The following is a 20,629-nucleotide window of genomic DNA, read 5'->3' on the forward strand; positions in this document are numbered from 1 at the left end:
AGGTGGTGATTGGTGGAGTGCTGCAAGGGTTAGTGCTGAGGTATCAGCTATTTAGAAGTTGTATTAATGAGTTAGATGCAGAAACAGTAATGTATGTAAGTTTGCTGATACAAAGCTGGAGGGCTATGTAAGCTGTGAGGAGAATATGCTGCAGAGAGATACAGATAGGTTCAGTGAGTGGAATTTGAGGTGGCAGGTGGAGTCAAACGTGAGGTTATTTGCTTTGGTCAAAAAACAAAACAAAATTTTTTTTAAAAAGGCATAGGATTTGTGAACATTTAGAGGGACTTGTGTACTTGTACAAGGAACACAAAGTTTGCATGCAGGTACAGCAAGCAATTAGGAAGTGAGGTAAGTCCATCTTGTTATGCTGCAAAGCCATGTAGTCAATGCATAAATGAATGAACACGTTGGAAATTTAGATTCAGTAGGTAGAACAAGAGATTAGCAGAGGCATGTTTTGGTTGTAAATGGAGGTCCTCCTCCTTTTCTTCAGATGGATGCAAAACTGTTATACCTGGAACATTAGATACTTGAAAGTTGTAATAAATGTTACTTTTTTTTTAAAAGGAAGAGGCTGTGGGCCCTCAGTTCAGTTGGTATCCTGATTGTACATGTGCTATGGTGGAGACTTCCCTCTTCGATTTATTTCTGAAGAAAAGCCATTGTCAGAATATCTGTTAGCTAGTGAAACTTTGTTTGTTTCGGGTGCCAACTACTTGTGTGGATGTGGACATTCGTCTGCAGCTTTTCACCCGACTGGATTGGGAAACTGTTTGAGTGCGAGTCAAGCGCCTTTTTGTTTTGGAGACTGCTGGGGAATAGTAGTGGTCGCATTCGATATTTTGTGCCTTTGGAATTTTGGGTGGTCAGAGTTTCTTTCACCTGCTCACTTGTTCTATTCATATATTGGACTTGGGCTACTATGAAAACAAAATATGGCAAATGCCAGAAATCTAAAATAAAGAAGAGTAAATGTGCAATATTCAGGAGGTCAGACAGCATATGTGGGGTGGGAAAGATATTAAACAGAAACGTTAACTCTGTTTCTCGCTACACAGCTGCTGCTTGACCTGCAGAGTATTTTCAGCACTTGTTCTATTCATATATTGGACTTGGGCTACTATGAAAACAAAATATGGCAAATGCCAGAAATCTGAAATAAAGAAGAGTAAATGTGCAATATTCAGGAGGTCAGACAGCATATGTGGGGTGGGAAAGATATTAAACAGAAACATTAACTCTGTTTCTCGCTACACAGCTGCTGCTTGACCTGCAGAGTATTTTCAGCACTTGTTCTATTCATATATTGGACTTGGGCTACTATGAAAACAAAATATGGCAAATGCCAGAAATCTGAAATAAAGAAGAGTAAATGTGCAATATTCAGGAGGTCAGACAGCATATGTGGGGTGGGAAAGATATTAAACAGAAACATTAACTCTGTTTCTCGCTACACAGCTGCTGCTTGACCTGCAGAGTATTTTCAGCACTTGTTCTATTCATATATTGGACTTGGGCTACTATGAAAACAAAATATGGCAAATGCCAGAAATCTGAAATAAAGAAGAGTAAATGTGCAATATTCAGGAGGTCAGACAGCATATGTGGGGTGGGAAAAATATTAAACAGAAACATTAACTCTGTTTCTCACTACACAGCTGCTGCTTGACCTGCAGAGTATTTTCAGCACTTGTTCTATTCATATATTGGACTTGGGCTACTATAAAAACAAAATATGGCAAATGCCAGAAATCTGAAATAAAGAAGAGTAAATGTGCAATATTCAGGAGGTCAGACAGCATATGTGGGGTGGGAAAGATATTAAACAGAAACATTAACTCTGTTTCTCGCTACACAGCTGCTGCTTGACCTGCAGAGTATTTTCAGCACTATCTGTTTATATCTGCCTGTCTATTCTAGATGGAATTGTCTACGAGTATCTGAGAGTTTTATTGAGCTGAGAAAAAAGTCTTGATCTTCAAAACAGTAGAGACCACATGTGAAATGCTAGAAATCATGACATCTCTGTGAATGCCATGATGATGTTGTACAGGTTTTAATTTTTTTTGGTGAATTTTAATTTGACTTTTAAAATAAATCTGTGTGGCGTTTGCACATTTTCTCCGTGTCTCTGTGGGTTTCCTCCGGGTGCACTGGTTTCCTCCCACAGTCCAAAGATGTGCGAGTTAGGTTGATTGGCCATGCTAAATTGACCCTAGTATCAGGGGATTAGTAGGGTAAATATGTGGGGTTACGAGAATAGGGCCTGGGTGGGATTGTGGTTGGTGCAGATTTGATGGACCGAATGGCCTCCTTCTGCACTGTAGGGATTCTATGATTCTAAATCAAAACCTGATTATCTAAACCAGTTGTTGCATGACACTGAAATTTATTTTTGCAGAACATCACACCCTAAGCAACACCACCAAAAGCAGATTAACTGGGCATTCATCTTGTTGCTGTTTGGCACTACAAATGGTTGTTCTTGGGTATGAATTTTGATTTATAAGAGGTAAAGGACACAAAAGGAGCTATCACTTCAACAATTTTCAGATTGATATTCTTTGGTTTTATTTTGTGGCTGGTCAGTCATTAACATTTGTTCAATAGCCCTCTAAATTGTGTTGAATTTGTAAAATGTAGCCAATCAGTGATATGTGGAATGGAATAATGTGCACTTGTTGCACCTCTGCATTTCCCAGAGGACTCTGCAGCCAAGAAGTACTTGTTAATAGAAGAAATGCTGTGGTTTACAGCGAGGTAGGATAGTGTGGTGGCTGTGGTATGCTCGGAGAATTTCTCTGATCTTTGATTAGTGCTGTGGGATATTTGACGACAAATTGAGTCATTGGTCTGATGGTGTAACATTTCCTCAGTACTGTATCGAACTGAAAGTTTAAATTGGTTGATCAAGTATTTGGAGTAAGATTTGAATGCATAAGGAAGTTACAACTGAACCAAAGCATTTCGAAGCCCTAAAATTAGATGTGTGCGATGGAAGACTTAGCACACGAGTGTTAATGAGCTAAGAAACAGTTGTGATCTTCAACAGTTGAGACCACATGAGAAATGCTAGAAGTCATGACATCTATGTGAATGGCATGATGATATTGTACAATTTTAAATTAATTTTCATTTGATCATTTAAATGACAAAACCTGATTATCTCCACCAGTTGTTGCATGACACTGAAATGTATTTTTGCAGAAGGTATGGAGAATAGTTGATTATCACGGTTCTAAACAGATGCCAATAAAATAGTGATTTGCAATTTTAGTTTACTCCATTTAAGTGTATAGAATTGTATAACTTAAAGTTTATTTCTAAACCTTAATTTGTTTTAATGCCCCTATTGAGACAGTAGTAATTTTTTCATTTTAATTCTCATGTAGGTTGAATTACATTTCAGTATCAGTATAAAGTTAAAATGATCTTGCCATAGTTAATTAATAAGTGACTAATATGAACTAGTTTTTCTTTTGAAAGTTTAATAAACAACCTTATTAAAATTGAAAGAGCAATAATGTTTTTTTTCTCATTAACCAGATTTCAGTTGATGGAGAATGAGTGTCCCTGACTATATGCAGTGTGCTGAGGACCATCAGAGTCTTTTAGTCATTGTCCAACCTGTGGGAATTGTACCGGAAGAGCAGTTTTTCAAGATTTACAAGAAAATTGCTGTTGCCAATCAGATTAATCTTCGGGATTCACAGCGTGTTCTATATATTCGTTACAGACACCATTACCCACCTGAAAACAATGAATGGGGAGACTTTCAGACTCATCGGAAAGTTGTTGGGCTAATAGCTATCACGCAGTGTTGCAATGCAAAGGACTGGCCACAGACATCGGAGAAATTTCATCTGCAGAAAGAAATTTATGGTTCTACACTGTATGATTCACGTTTGTTTGTCTTTGGGCTGCAGGGGGAAATTGCTGAGCAACCTCGCACTGATGTTGCCTTTTATTCTAGTTACGATGAGTGTGAAACCATAGAAAAGAAAGTGGAAGATTTTATCGAATCATTGTTCATTGTTTTGGAATCCAAACGTCTTGACAGAGCAACGGATAAATCGGGAGACAAAATTCAATTACTGTGTGTGCCATTTGAAAAGAAAGATTTTGTAGGCCTAGATACGGACAGCAGGTGAGTAATTGCTTATTACTTGAAGTTAACACATTGGCAATTTTAGAGTTCTATAATATAGCTGACTGTATAATGTTGGGAATTTTATTTATAGTCAAGCAAGGATAGTAGTGAAGTGTGTCAAGTATTTCTGATGAATTATAATCCAGCTCACAAAGGATTTATGCATTTTGTTGTTATACTTAACGTACTCCATTATATTCCATCTTTAAAAGACAATTTATAACAATTAAAAATGGATTTTGATGAGAACTTTAATATTTGCACGTGGGATGTAATTCCCCAGAGGTGGTGATTGACGTGCTATCTTTAAATCTCTTGACTGAAGTTTAAACACAATTGCCAGGAATTGTTTTGATTCACTGGTGAATTACAGTTAAAACATCGATCTTGATGTCCATTACTTGAAGAACACAAATGTCCAAAGGCAGTGTTGGTAGAAATTTATTACTGGCTGCTATTCTCAAAAGAGAATTTACTGTTTCACTCTGTTCTTTTAAACATAGTGGAATTGTGTAAGATGTTTTTCTGGTACATGTGCCTCCGTTATAAATTGCTCTGTATAATTGAAATTTGAACTACATGTTTTCCGTATAAATGTTAGATCCTCCACGTGAATGCATGCCTTGTACTTTTTTTAAGGGACAAAGCAGTGAAGCTGATTTTTTTAGACTAGTTCCCTGAAACTTCAAGCTCCTTTTGGAATTCAAAAGACAAATTTAGATTCATGTCATTTTGGGACAGGTTGGGGTGAGGATAGGGCGACTGGTGGGGAATGTCACAGTTGTGTCACTCAATTACATTGAGTTTGCTCTGGACAGATGGGAAATAGCACACATTGTAGTTACACATTGTATGCATGTCAAAAGATGTTAATGCAGGAATTTTGAAGATCTTGATGTCAAGAGCATACGCACTGGGAGGAGGAATAGGCTATTCCATTTTGATAAATCATGGCTGATCTGATTGTGGCCTCAAATCTACTTTCCTGCCTATTCCCTTGTAAATCATAAAGTTATCTAACTCTGGTCTTAAAAATATCCAATGACCTCTCTGTGGAAGAGAATTCCACAAAATAATGACCCTCGGATAAGCAAACTTTTTCTCATCTCCATTTTAAGTGGGAAACCCTTTATTTTAAAATTCTACCCCCTAGTTCTAGTCTCTGTAAGGAGAAGCTTCCTGTCAGTATCCATCCTGTCAAATTCTCCCAGAACCTTGTGTGCTTAAACAAGAGAGCTTCTCATTCATCTAAATTCCATTGAATACAAGGCCCAACCTGTTCAACCTGTTCCTCCATAAGATAACTCCTTTACTCAGGAATTAGTTGACTGAGCGTCCTCTGAAGTGCTTCAATTAGATTTTTTCTTAAATAAGGGGACCAAAACTTGGAGTAGTCTAATTAAGGTCCTGTACAGCTGCAGCAGAACTTCCCTACTTTTAAATTCCATTCCCTTTACAATAAACACCAACTTACCACTTGCTGTACCTGCAGACTAACTTTTTGTGATTCATGTACCAGGACACCCAGGTCCCTTGGTATCACAAGAGTTCTGCAACCTAGCTTCATTTACATAATATACTGCTTTTCTATTTTTCCTGCTGAAGTGGACAAGTTTATATTTGGTCTACGTTATACTCCATCTACCTTTTTTAGCCCACTTAACTTATCTATATTCTTTTTCAAATTCTTTTTATCCTCATGACTTGCTTTCCTATCTATCTTCGTGGCCTTAGCAAATTTGGCTATAATGCAATTGTTTCCTTAATTCGAGTCATTTTTAAAATAGTTGAGGCCACAGCACTGATCCCTGTGGCACTTGACAACCTGAAAATAACCCATTTATCCTGACTCTCTCTCTCGTTAGTTAGGAAAGTGTTGTTAGTATGCATAATCTACCACCACATCTGTCTACTTAAATAACTGTGGTTCAAAATAATTCATGGATTCAGAAGTGTTTTGAAGTGAGAAGAATGTGACAAGGTACTATATAATTACAAGTTGATTCTTTAAACACAAGATCCTAATTTTAATTATTGTCATACAATTGAAAGGCTGAAAACTGGATGTCAAGTTGTTAAATTTGTTCAGACTTTTTGAGTGGTTGGTAAGTCAGCAGCATCAAAACTCAGGATCTGTGAACTGTTTTGCTAATCAGCTAGCTAGTTGTCATTTGAGACCTTTTTGTGCAGTGTTGTTATCTATTTATTTTCCCTCTTTAGTTATTTTTCTTATACCAATGTAAATAAATTGTGGGAAGTTTCCTGATTTTTGTTAAATTATTCATATGGTTTTCTCAAATTATTTCTTATTCTTGTTTCTTTTTTTCCAACACTGTCCTATGAGTTTATTATTGGGTGTGAAAAGGTGAGCTGTAGTCTTCACCCAAAAGCTCATGCTCCCAACTGCTATACTCCTTCTGCCTGATGAAATTTAAAAAAAAATCACATTTGTTCATTGAACTATTAAAATAGCCCGATAGGAAAATAAATATCCCATATCAGCAGGTTTTATTTTAAAGCTATTAAGATTTCATGCATAGCCAAACAAAACCATGCTGTGAAGCTAGTTTTGAAATTGCCATGATTTCATAAAATGCTTGGGCTTGGTGGTGACTGTGTATTTATGCACACAAGGGATAAACAGATTGTACGAACTACGGTATATGATTCAGTTTGATTGAACTCTAACTTGGAATACAGCTTTATGCTGCTATGTTGGTAATGGTAAAGGATGGTGGATTAAAACTGAAGGGCATAATTTGTTAAAATTATTTGTAAAAATGGTTTTTGGATTATACTGGGGAATTATACTGGGAAAAGTTTGCCCAAAATTTCTGTCTCCACTATTTTAAGTGGAACTGTTAATTAATATGATCAATAACTGATTTACACTGTTCCTGAAATAGTGTAGAAGGAATTTCAGATTGATGTTGGTATCCTATATAATTTTAGGGCTTCACTGTTTAATGTAATGGCTTACAATGGTTTAAAGCCTGGACATGTACCATTGTGTTACTAAAAGGACTTTACCCCTTCTATGGTTCTTTACCGCTCAGAAATTTGCAAACCTCTTGTTTCAACTGCAACATACCAATTTATTTTTTTGTGCCTTTGGGTGAATGCTGAAATAGTAGTTATTGCTCAAATACCTGTAAAATCATTTACACTGAAATAACATTGTAGCTTTTTTTTACTTTAAAGTTTTGTTCTGGTTTTATAAACCAAGTTGTTGTTTTAATTTGGTGTAATTGTTAACCAGATTGAAAAGAAAACACATTCAGTTTGGATTGTTCTGATATTCAATGGTCCACTCTTGGGCATTCATGGTTTTATCATATAGATGTGGAGTTGTAATGTAAATACATTTTGATGTGACATGAATTGTACCGTGCTGAATCATACAGTCACCGCTGAACTGTTCCTTTTTAAGAATAATTCCATCGAGCAGTTAGTAATCTTTAAATTTTTTGGCTGTTTAGTTTGCACTGAGCTTTGAAACATGGCTTCAGAAATTAATGCAATAATGAACAAGAAGGTGTGTGGTAACCATCTCCAAGTAAATACAACATACTGCATAATTTCTAGATGACCTAGTAACGTGTCTTTTGAAAATGTGGAAAAAAAATAGTAAATTTCTTAATTTGTTTTTAGCAAAATTCACAACTGGCTGAATTAAAATACACTTCACTGTGCTTCCAGCTTTTGTTTTGCACGTCACCTGTGGGACGTCTGGTTTTGACCTCAGTCAAGACTTGTGTTGGTGCTGGAATTCATCAACACTTGATGTCATTGGAATATTTAACTGGAGGATCATAAACTTAGGATTTGTTTTTATTTATTCTGAATGTTCGGAAAGAAATATTCTTCTTAGTCTTTCAAGTTATTTTTATTTCATGAAAACTATTGAAGGCATGAACAGATTTTATCATGAGAACTTTGTTTCTGAGAAAACGGAATATTTATATTTCTGCTTTTTATTTCAATCAGTGTGCACTGTAAACTATTTGAACTGCAGATGCTGAAATATTGAAAACCACATACCATCTGGTCAATTATTGGAATTAGATTACAATTTAAGCATTTTTTAAAAATTCTGGTTAAATGGGAAACCAGCTGACAAGAATTACTTCAAGTCCAGTTATATTTGTTTTGATTGGAATGAGAGCCTTGCGATCGTAGATTGGTTCTCTTGTAGTATGCTGTTCATTGTAATCTAATGTTTGTATGAAACAGAACAAATAAGTTATTAGAATCTAGTTAACCTATAATGCTACTTTGGTATTGCTTCATTGACCAATGTGGAAATGGAAATTCAAAGGGTCTAATCAAAAGTATGAGTAAATATGCATTAAACTTTCACAGACTACACCTACTGGAATCATATTGCCCTAACAAGTATTTTGTTTTGATGTTATAGACATTATAAGAAGCGTTGTCAAGGCAGAATGCGGAAACATGTTGGTGATCTTTGTTTGCAAGCGGGCATGCTGCAAGACGCTCTTGTGCATTACCATATGGCTGTAGAACTACTTCGCTCTGTGAATGACTTTCTCTGGTTGGGAGGTGAGTTATTTGGTGTATAAAATTAATTGATGTTGTAAATTGTGAATGATTGTGCCTAAAGTGTGCCATCACTGGTTGTCTATTCTGATTAGAGCTAAAAGTAAGATTTCAAAGTATGATTGTTTTTTTAGAAAAACTGATCTGTAAATATGGAGCAAAATGGTAATTTCTCTTTTGATTGTATGTGGAAAATGGCCATTTCTCTCTTTTTATCGCACGCCAAGTAAAATAAGATTGAGGATGGTTGGTAATGTATTTGAATAAATCCAACAATATATTTGTTTTGTCTGAGCTACATTGTTGCTCCCACTGGAAACCCTGCAATGCTATATGACTATTAAAATGGACATAATTTGAAATTTAAAAAATAACCTTTTTGGCTCTTTGGATTGCATGCTGGGCTGTGGTTTCTTGTCTTTTTAGCAAAGTGGAATGATTAACAATTGTGTGATGTACATTGACCAAAAGACAGTGATATTGCAGTAGCACTTTGTCAACGTGGGTAGATCGAGTAGGGGAGAAAACAATGGCAAAGGGAGGAGGAAGGTGACGTGCAGTGATTAGCACTGCTGCCTCATAGCCCCAGGGACCTGGGTTCGATTCCCAGCTTCAGTCACTGTCTGTGTGGAATTTGCACATTCTCCCCATGTCTGCGAGGGTTTCCTCCGTGTGCTGCAGTTTCCTCCCACAGCCCAAAGATGTGCGGGTTGGGTTGATTGGCCATCCTAAATTGACTAGTTTCGGGGGGATTAGCAGGGTAAATATGTGGGGTTAAAGGGATCAGGTGGGATTGTTATCGGTGCAGGCTTGATGGGCCGAGTGGCCTCCTTCTGTACTGTAGGGATTCTATGAATAAGCTTCTGTCTTGTTTTACAAAGAATATTGAACCTTGTCAATGACGAGGGTTTTAAGCTGGGGTGATGCACTGCTAAAGGGTGAAAAGCAAAAGGTTGTTACCCATGTGGGTAAAATAGAAACTGGTTGCTAATGGAGTCACGCAGGTGTTGTTGGGGCCACATTTTTTAGCGGTGACTTAAAGGATGGAATGTTTGTTTGAAATACCAAACTGGGTGCAGTGGCTAATGCAGCTAATTAATGTGCAATAACCTAAAGGTTTCTGGATGTGTTACTTTAATGGGTGAAGTGGTGAGATGAAATTCTTCGCAATAAAAGTAAAGTAATGAAATTTGGTAGAATAATTAAGAATGTGGAATATCTGTTAAATAATAACAAACTTGAGGTAACAGTGCAGATATCAGATTGGCAGGTTTTATAATTAGGTCAATTAAATTAATGTTGTATTTACAAGTGGGCCAGAAAGCCGATAAAATGTTGGAATTTATAACAAGCAGGTGCACCTTCTAATTGAAGGATAGTATTACTGAGGTTTGTGAGGCTGCATCGAAAGCAGTTAGTTCAGTTTTATTCTCTGTATCATGTGAAACATGAATTATTGGAGGGAGTAAGTGGAATCTTTTGAGGCTGATTCCTGTGCTAAGAGGACTGAGATATTGAGCAAGATTAGATACCCTGGAATGGGATGTGAGACAATTTGATCATCTTTTTAAAATTTTCTTGGGTATGGGACACAAGATGGTAATATTGAGCATAAACGTTATGGACTTAATATACAGTTCAAAATTGAGTTATCAAAGAAAAGCAAGAAATGCAGGCATCACCTTTTCAAAAAATGGTTGATGGAATTGCTGAGCATAATATTGGAATTGAGCAGCTAGGCCATTCAGAAAGGACTGGATAATCTCCTTGTTGGGTCATGTTATGTGGGGTGACTAGTTTCAGAATCATGGCTATTCACATAACGGTAAACTTCTATGGGTGGGCTAGATGGAATAATAATGTCCTGTCAAAAGATTATATGCTACTATGAGAGAGGTTTGTCCATGAAAATTATATACAACTGAGCCACATAACCTTTTGATAATTCTGTTTTGATTCTTGCCTAATTCTGGATATCTGTTCATGTCTGACCAGCTGTAAATTGGCATGCCTATTCAACAAATGTAGAATAAGTTTCACATTGCATCTATTGAAAGCATGATATATTCCACAATTCACTGAGACAAGAACAGGCATTTTAGGTAGGGCTGAGGAGCTTCCCAAAATTGGCATGCTAAATTTCTTTTGAGAATCCTTTTTAAATTTGACCAATGTAGTTGAGAATATTCAAGATTTAAGTAATTGTATGTACTAGATTGTTGAATGTTATTTTCTTCTATCCCCCTAATTTAGTTGCTTGGTATTGTGGTGGTGGGAACAGAAGATCAGAATATACCAGGTCCCAGCAAAGGCTGCCAATTTATCCTAAATACAAACAGGAGAAAGTTGGAAATACTCAGTAGGCCATGCAGTGTACGTGGAGAGAGAGAAACAGAATTAACCTTTTCAGGTCAACAACCTTTCATCAGAACTGGGAAATGTTAAAAATTGAATCGGTTTTGAACAAGTGTGAAGGGCGTAGGCTGGAAAAAGAAGAGTGAAGGCGTGTGATAGGGTGGAAGACAGGAGAGATGAAATGACAGACTGTTGGTGATGCAGAGCCAAAGGGAGTGGTGATGGGACAAGGAAAGTTAAGATGTGTCCAGAGGAATTGTGAATGGCAGAATGATCAACTGTTGTCTGACTTCAAATAGGAGGGGAAAAAAGTAATAAAATCCAACGGAAAAGGAGAGAACATGGGGGTGGGGTTTAGGCTTGAAATTATGAAACTCTGTTCAGTCCTGAACTCTAAGGTGCTTGGGTGAAGATGAGGTGCTGTTCCTTGAGCTTATCTTGAGGCTTAATGGAATCCTGAGGGAGGAGCTGAGACAGGTTGGGAACAAGGTGGGGCGGCACGGTAGCACAGTGGTTAGCACTGCTGCTTCACAGCTCCAGGGACCTGGGTTCGATTCCCGGCTTGGGTCACTGTCTGTGTGGAGTTTGCACATTCTCCTCGTGTCTGCGTGGGTTTCCTCCGGGTGCTCCGGTTTCCTCCCACAGTCCAAAGATGTGCGGGTTAGGTTGATTGGCCATGCTAAAATTGCCCCTTAGTGTCCTGGGATGCATAGATTAGAGGGATTAGTGGGTAAAATATGTAGGGATATGGGGGTAGGGCCTGGGTGGGATTGTGGTCGGTGCAGACTCGATGGGCCGAATGGCCTCTTTCTGTACTGTAGGGTTTCTATGATGATTCTATGAATTAAAATATGAGGTGACCTGATCCTTGGGTGGTGGGAGGGGGTGGGGGGCAGTGCTGATGTTATAACATGTTTAACGTCATGAAATATCCCAAAGTACTCCAAAGCGCATTATAAACTAAAGTATGATACTGAGCTACGTAAGGAGGTGTTGGGTCAGATGACCAAAAGCTTAGTCTAAGAAGTCCCTTAAAGGAAAAAAAACGGGGTGCAGGCAATCCTTGACTTTACGATGTTTGTGTTACAATGAACTGCACTTAGAAATCATAGAAACCCGACAGTACAGAAAGAGGCCATTCGGCCCATCGAGTCTGCACCGACCACAATCCCACCCAGGCCCTACCCCCATATCCACTCACTAATCTCTCTAACCTACACATCTCAAGACACTAAGGGCAATTTTTTTAGCATAGTCAATCAACCTAACCCGCACATCTTTGGACTGTGGGAGGAAACCGGAGCACCTGGAGGAAACCCACGCAGACACGAGGAGAATGTGCAAACTCCACACAGACAGTGACCCAAGCCGGGAATCGAACCCAGGTCCCTGGAGCTGTGAAGCAGCAGTGCTAACCACTGTGCTACCGTGCCGCCCTTGTGCTACCGTGCCGCGCTTGACGGGAATATTTTGAATTTGCGTCGGTTTTGACTTTACAACGCCAGTGAACCAGTTCAAACATTTATATGTGCAAATCAACATTCTGCACTGCCATCTCCCTGACTTGACACTTTGTTCTGACGTGTTTTTACTTGGCGAATCTTTGGCTGGAATTTTTCCATCCTGCCTGCCACGGAAATCATAGAGGATGGGGGCGGGCCTTGCAAAGGTCTGTTGACTTCGGGTGGGCTTTTCTGACCCTGGGGTTGGAAATCCCGCTCTGCGTTTCCAAAGTTTTTCTTAAAAATTTATATTTTATAACTTGTATTTTTTTTTATTTGATTGAGTATAAAATTCTGTATTGTTTTTGTAGTCTGGGTATCAGGCCTTGGTTCAGGAACCAAACCTTTCACTTACGGGAAAATTGGTTCCAATGTATGACATTTCAACTTGAGGTGCGGTTTTCAGGAACCAATTGTATTGTAGGTTTGAGGACTAGCTATAGAAGTGGAGCGATGTAGGGATGGAATTTTAGGTTAAAGCAATTGGAAGACATGCTAATCGATCATGCAGTAATTATGATTGGGAATGCACAAGAGCCCAGAATTTGGGGAACTCTTATCTAGGAGGTTTGTTGGGGTTGGGGAGATTGGGATAGGAAGGGGCAAGGCCATGGAAGGATTTGAAAACAATTTAAAAATCAAGACATTGCTTGACTGGGAGTCAGTGTAGGTGTGCGAGCATGGGTGATGGGGAACAGGCATTTGCTGTGAGTTAAGTCACAGGCAGCTGAGGTTTGGATTATCTCAGGTTTATGGAGGGTAGAATGTAGAAGACCAGCCAGGAATGTGTCGGAAAAACCCAGCCTTGAGTTCATGAAGACACAGATTAGGGTTTCAGCAGCACGAACTGAGGCAGGGATGAAGTAGAGTGATGTTATGGAGGTGGAAATACACAATTTTTAGAAATGGCATGAATGTGAGGTTGGGAGCTCCTCTCCGAACTGTCTGGCTTAACCTGGGTGTTATGAATGTACATGTGAAAATTAATGCTGTGCCTTCAGATGATCATGTCAAGGGGCAACATGGATGACCAGTAAATGCTGGCCTAGTCAGTGATGCTCACATCCCATAAATACATTTTAGAACATGTGGATCAGAAAAGGAGGAGGCCAAGGATTGAATCTTGGGGGACACCACTGGTTACAGTGCAAGGGCAGGAGGAGGAAACCCTTGCAAATTATTCTCTAGCTACAATTAGGTAAGTAAGAGTAGAACATTGAGAGTAGTCCCAACAAGTTGGATGACTGCAGAGCCGGTGAAGAATGATGTGACCAACCATGCCCAAGACGGCAAACAGGTTGAGTAGGATGTGGAGGAAAAATTTACCTTTACCACAGTCACATGAGATGTCATGACTTTGATAAGAGTAGTTTTGATCATTTGTGAGATTCAAGCAGGGAGTTCCTGAAAGATAGGAACAGATTTGGGAGGCTCTAAAGGACTTTGGAGAGGAAAGGTTAGAGAGAGGATGGAAGGTCAGGGATTGGTTTTTGAGGAGAGTGATGACAGCAGATCTAAAGGAGAGAGGAACAACACCTTTGAAGAGATTGCTGATGTTCTGCTAAGTTTTATCATAAGGGCCTTGAAAGGAGGTTGGGTGGTCAATTTATTGGGAATAGGATATAGGGAACAGGAGTAGGTTTTCTGAACAAGATGAGCTCAGAGGGTATGAAAGGAGGTAGGGAATCAAGAAAGACGAGAGTTTGGGCTAGGGTAAGGAAGAGCATTAAAGGAAATTTTGCCAAGCAGGCTAGTGGAAGGGAGAGGTGTGCAAGAAGAGGTAGTTGATGGATGTCTTCATCTTGGTGATGGAAAAATCCATGAGTACTTTGCACTCGTTGAAAGTGGAGGGTGCAGGGAGAATTGGGGATTTTTTTTGCAATCCAGGATAATCCTGGAATGTGAGCAGTTGCAGCAGACAGGAGTAGGACCCGGTGATGTTTTATGTGGTACAATTAGATCTGGTTGTAAATGGCTAAGCCACTTGTGTGCAATTTCATTTCACGTCTGTGTTCCTTGGACTTAAATGAGCAGAGAAGAGGGCTGTACTTGAACAACCAGGGCAGGAGAGTGTAGCGCTCTGATTGGGGACCCGGACATCAAAGGTGGCGGTGAGGACACTGTTGAGTAAACGAGTAGCTGCAAAAATGTTGCAATGAATGGAATGCCATAGACTAGATAGTTAAGATTTTGAAAGTGCAGTTGTAATTTAATTTGAGGTTTTTCCAAGGACAAATGCAGAAGGAGGTAGGGCTGGGACATGGGAAGGGAGGGAGGGGGTCAGAATGTGGGTGGTGAATGATACAAACAAGCGTTCAAAGAAGGCTTTATCTGTGATTGAGATTATGGGAGTAGTGAGACCATGTGAGATGGCAAGATCAAAGGAGTGGTTATGAATGTGGGTTGGGAAGTTTACATAGAAGGGATTTGGGAGGATAAGAGGTTAGTGAACTTGGAAGAGTACATGATAAGTTGTGATGGAGATTGAAATCACGGAGGATGAGAAGTCATTCATTTGTGGATTAAATTTCTGGTTGCTTAATCTGATGCATTGTGTATGAAGCTAACTTCACAATTTCAATATCCTTTTCATTCTAGTGGATGAAATTTGCTCTATTCTACAACACTGTTTTCTACTTGCCATATTATGTTAATACGTTGTTTATTGTGCTTCATGCCCTTGATCCTGGAGGTATATAGCATCTGTTTGGGTTTTGTGGTTTAGTCTCAAACTAAGAAATACTACTTTGTTGTTCAGCTGCATTGGAAGGTTTGTGTTCATCTTCTGTGATCTACCATTATCCAAGTGGCACTGGGTCAAAACCGTCAATTCGCAGAGCTTATAATGTGTGTTTACCACCTGAGGCTGGCAAGCGACATCGACGTGGTAAGTAAGCAGTATTTTATGGTTGGTAAATCTTTTATGTTTCTTGAAATTAATAGCATAATTTATAATGAACATGTAATGCTTTTGATCTTTTTATACATAAAGCATACAATAATTAATATCTTCTAATCCATTAAAATTCCTTGTTCGTGTTTTGAGTTGAGAATTCTATGGTCAATTGTTCAGTTTTAATAAAGAAATGAAACAGAATAGGAATAATTCAGCTCTTGTTAACACAAGATCAGATAGACAGACATTACGCATGTGTTTACACATTTTATTGTAATGAGGTTCATATCGAACAAATGCCCAAATAGTTCACAAAGGAAGTACTTTATCTTGTGGTTCAATGTATGGCGAAGAAAGTGGAGCACTTGCAATTGGCAAATATATTGGAGTATAAATTTTTTAAATGAAAGAACTTGCATAATTTGGCTTATTCATCCATACTATACTAGGAAAGAAATTACATGCTAATACAGGATCAATATAAGACTTTATTGAAGTAGTGAACAATGTAATTCAGTAAGAAATGTAGAAAATGGTACATGAATACTATAGTCTAAAGAATTATGTTTGTGCACCTTCGCTCATTCTTTAAATATTCTGGCTTGTTTGATGGTTCAGTAAATTTAGCTATTGAGTAATTGAACTGATCAGGTCCTGGTGCCTGATATAACCTGTTCTGACTGAGATTTGTGGGTGTGTTTTGGTTACTACAATTGGATCCTAATCCAAGAGTTGGGAGGAAATAATAGACCAAGATTCCTTCTCTTGATGGCCCACTACTAATTATTTCAGGAACAATGTATGTGTAGATTACTTTACATATAGATATAGTTTGAGGATGCAGTAATCCTCTGCTGTCAACTTTTTCAATGATGTGGAGATGCCGGTGTTGGACTGGGGTAAACACAGTAAGAAGTAAGTCCAACAGGTTTATTTAGCAGCAAAAGCCACAAGCTTTCGGAGCCTTAAGCTCCTTCTTCAGGTGAGTGGGAATTCTGTTCACAAACAGGGCATATAAAGACACAAACTCAATTTCTACAACTTTTTCAATGGCCAGACAATTTTCACATCAGAAAAATAGCCACTTGGATGAGTTACTTGATGTTCTGTGGTAGTGTACTCCAGAGAGGGGTCTTAATAGCTTGAGTAGAACAGAGAAAACTGGTGAGTTTAGAAAACCAGAAACTTAGTGTATAGTCCCATTTTATCGATGCTAGTTTCTGTTTATACCTCCCTCTTTTGTTTTCCTGTCATGTTGCCCTATTTATAATGTACTCCATGCGTCAGTGCCCATCTGCTGTACAACAAATAATGGTAGACAAGGAAGCATGCTTCAATGCTTTTGTTGTACCTGTGTTTAGACAATTTGTGGGAGGTATGATTTACCTGTCTTTTGTTTTTACTCCTTTGCTCTCTGTTCTGTGCTGTCTTCAACTTAAGAATGGCACAGAATGGTTGTAACCTTACGTTAGAATATCGTATTCCTTGAGTTACAAAAGAAGCAACTTTGAATTTACCAAGCAGTAGCCTAATTGTGAGCTCTCTGCGAAAGAAGCACAGCTATCCCTAGAACTTCCCTTGCACTGCATAAAACTTGCATCCATTCCATTTTGGAAGATGCACATAGATTATAAGTCATTATACAATTCTGAACTGAGCAATAAAGGTAGCATATTACCTCTCTCTCACTATCTGCTCACTCTATTGGCACAACATCTATGAATGCCAAGGGATGATACTCTTGCAGAAGTAATTACATGAAACATTGTTAAACAGTGTGGTCTCTGATATAGGAAGAGGACCAGTGTTTTCTGTGGACCAGCAATAGGTGAAAGAACGTGACGTTCAATTATGGATGGTGTTATAATGCATACACCAAGGGAGTGGCTTTAAACTCCACATAATTGACTGTTAATAGTTGCATAATATCAGATGTAAAATTATGATGAGAGGGGTGATAAACCTGAACAGTCTGTAACAAGCTCCGAGTTAATAGCCAAGAATTCAATTTTTCCTTCATTGATATTTGTTGTAATGCTGGAATGTGCTCACTGTGTGAAGCTGATTTCAAACTTTGGTTTGGTTGTAGAAGTTTTTTCTTTTGTTGCTCGTGTTGGCTATGTACAATTAGGGGAATATGATGGCATGGGGTAATGTCACTGGACCAGTATTCCACAGGTTCAAACTAATGTTGGGACATGAGTCCAAATCGCATCACAGAAGATTGTGGAATTTGAGTTACATGAATAAATCTGGAGTATAAAGCTAGTCTCTGTAATGGTGGCCATGAAACTATTATGGGATGTTGTAAAAACAAGCCTGGTTCACTAATGTCCTTCAGGGAAGGAAATTGACCATCCATACCTGGCCTGGCCTACATGTGACTCCAGACCCACAGCAATATGGTTGACTCTTAACTGCCCTCTGAAATAGCCTCGTAAGCCACTCAGTTCAAGTGCAACAAATGCTGACCTTGCCAATGATGGCCAGTTCCCATGAAAGAAATAAGCAATCCCCTTGGTCCCAGATTTACTCAGGTAATTTTTATGTTTTGGCGGAAAAAGTAAATTTAAAGTGAATCAAATTCCTCAGTAAAATAATTGGGTTCTGAAAAAAGCATGTTGGCTTACAGAAAGCATTGTACGTAGGGCAAATTGATTGAAATTAAACTTTTAAGTCGCTTTCCCTCATTATTCATCTTTATAAAATGATCAGATTAGTTGAGTGGATTCTGCATTTATGTTTGATTGAAAATTCCTGCCTTAGGGTCAAGATTTGGTTACTTTTTGTGCCAATTCTTTATAAAGGAAAAGGTTTCACCATTTTTATAATGGAAGCTTGGGAGCAAGGAAACTTGCCTGCCAGCATAGTTGCAAATTTCCCAACGATGTGGTGTGAATCACCGAAGTCCGCTTGCCATGAAATAACAATTTTTCCATTTTTACAGTTTGCTTGACCTTCAATTATTGCCGTTTGTGTGCAGGTACAATAAGTAAATTTTAATGCTTTTGGCCTTTGCCTTTTGCATGGCCTCCCACTCCCATACTGGCCTCATTTCCTTCAATATCTGGCAGGGGTTTGCTGCGTCTTGTATGCTGGCCTCAGTCTACCCTTCATGATCCCTATTCAGTTGTTGCCTTGCTGTTCCATGGTTAAGCCAGGGCCTGTTGCCTGCTGTTTCCACCTTGTGATCCTATCGAAGAGTATATTTTAATTTTGAAAAATTTCTGCAAGATGAATTATCTTATTTTCCCGTCCTAAGAGAAGGAATTGCTAAATGTCTTAAAGATTTCCCTTCTCCCTTGTTTTTATTGTGAGATGGCCTTCCCTGTCTGAAGTTTTTTTTTGCTGGTTTTTGCTTAACGGGATAACAATGGGTTTTGATGAAAATCAACCTGAAATATTAATCCTAACTTCCCTTCTTCACAGATGTTGCCTAACCTGAGTTTCTACCATTTTCTGTACATTTCATTTTGTTTCAGCATCTGCAGCGTAATGCTTTTGCAAATTGTTATGTGGGTACACTATTTCCACTTGGGCATCCACCAAGCATTGGCACAATGTGGTGCTGAATAAAACTCTCTTTATGTTGAACCAATAACCTTAACTTTGGTAGAACATACCCTACTTTTCTACTTGCCACAACAGCCATAGTTTTGGCTTTTGAGTAAGATTACCAGTTTGCGAACCATGTAATTTATGCAATGGAATCTTGTCCAGTCGGAGTTGATTTGAGATTATTCAAGCCACTTTACATTTGATCTGAATGCAGTTCAAGTGCTTTTCATTCGGTCACTTAGCCAGAGAGAATTGGAACACTATCACTCAGCTTTTCTCTTGGACCTTAGGCTTGAAAATAAGCCCATGCAATTTTTTGTATGTACGTGTATTACATTATGTTACATTTGGATAAAGGCTAAAAGAGACTGGAGAATGGTCAAAAGCTGTGGCAAAGTTTAATTCCATTGAAATCTTGCTGCATTTAATTGAAAGACTAATGTTTGCAATTCTGTGCTCCAACAAGAAGAGGATATTTTGATTTTTGAACACTGATGACAGTGTATAATTGGAAGTGACAGAGGAGCAGAGATTATTTTAAGAGGTTACCTTTGAGTGCATTGAATAGATTAAATAACAATGTTGATTTTTTAAAAAATGAGTGTGCAAAGGGAGTGAAAGACAATTGTTTGTTCCCACTTCTAGGGGCACAGGAAGTTCTCATTGATCCAGGTACCGTACTTCTCTGCTTTACTAATTAAGTCTTGAGTGCTACAACAATTATACATTTTTTGCTTTTGTTCTTTCCTTGCTATCTGTTTGATTGCTTACACATAAGATATTGCTTGCATGAAGAGATCAAGATTCTAAACTGTTGCAATTTAAATCAAAAAACATAGATCAAAGTTTCTAAATATTTAGAAAAATAATATTGTTTGGTTAACACATGGCACAGAGCTGCTAGTAGATTAAAAAGTGTTCTGGATTTTGCTGTTTGTTAACATATGGTGCAAGTTTGTCAATATATTTTCTTCTGGTGTTCTCTTCTACAGTCATGTACAATGATTTTAAACCAGTGAAACTTAGAAGGGAAGTCTTTTTTTAAATATGGCTGTTAGAGAAGACTTGTCACCCCAACTCATGATATCCCACTTCTGAGACTTTTAAATGTTTGCATGGTGTATCTCAGCAGTTTCTTTTCAGTATCTTTTTATTTATACAAAATTAACACATTTGTGAAGTATTTTAACTGTGGATGGGATGATTTATAAAGACAGGAAATAATGATTTTCGAAATATTCAGAAAATGTGTGTTCGTAGAAAAATGTTTTCCTACCCTGTGTTTAGCCCAATTAATCGTGATGCAAAGTCTGAAAATCTAAGAAAAATATTAGGAAAAAAGTTAACAGAATTGAAGTCACTTAGCACTTAAAAGTCCTCAAACCTGATATTGTTCTCTCCTATCCCCGATGGGAAGGCAGTATCAACAGAGCTGGCTGCTTACTTCAGGGTCCACATCAGTAGAAAAATGAGTGTGGTACAATACAGAATACCTTCTTTATGGAATCCAATCCTTTTTTTGTTTTTCTACTGTTTTAATCTCCTTCCAAAAAGAGCAACAGCAAGGAAACCATTAGTCTCTCCAAAAGATGCAAGAGACAAGGG

The 20,629-nt window shown here is 38.3% G+C and overlaps 1 protein-coding gene across 1 annotated transcript in view; it reads left to right on the top strand.

The window, feature by feature from the left end:
• Window positions 1–20,629, top strand: part of trappc9 (trafficking protein particle complex subunit 9) — a 353,332-nt gene that overhangs the window by 21,347 nt on the left and 311,356 nt on the right. Inside the window, exons 2-5 of the mRNA XM_078215491.1 lie at window positions 3,550–4,150; window positions 8,571–8,716; window positions 15,329–15,457; window positions 19,670–19,696. Coding sequence (XP_078071617.1) covers window positions 3,567–4,150; window positions 8,571–8,716; window positions 15,329–15,457; window positions 19,670–19,696 — 886 coding nt within the window. The 5' untranslated portion in view covers window positions 3,550–3,566. The remainder of the gene's footprint in view (window positions 1–3,549; window positions 4,151–8,570; window positions 8,717–15,328; window positions 15,458–19,669; window positions 19,697–20,629) is intronic.

This window comes from Mustelus asterias, chromosome 7, assembly GCF_964213995.1.
Source record: "Mustelus asterias chromosome 7, sMusAst1.hap1.1, whole genome shotgun sequence".
Classification (NCBI taxonomy): domain Eukaryota; kingdom Metazoa; phylum Chordata; class Chondrichthyes; order Carcharhiniformes; family Triakidae; genus Mustelus; species Mustelus asterias.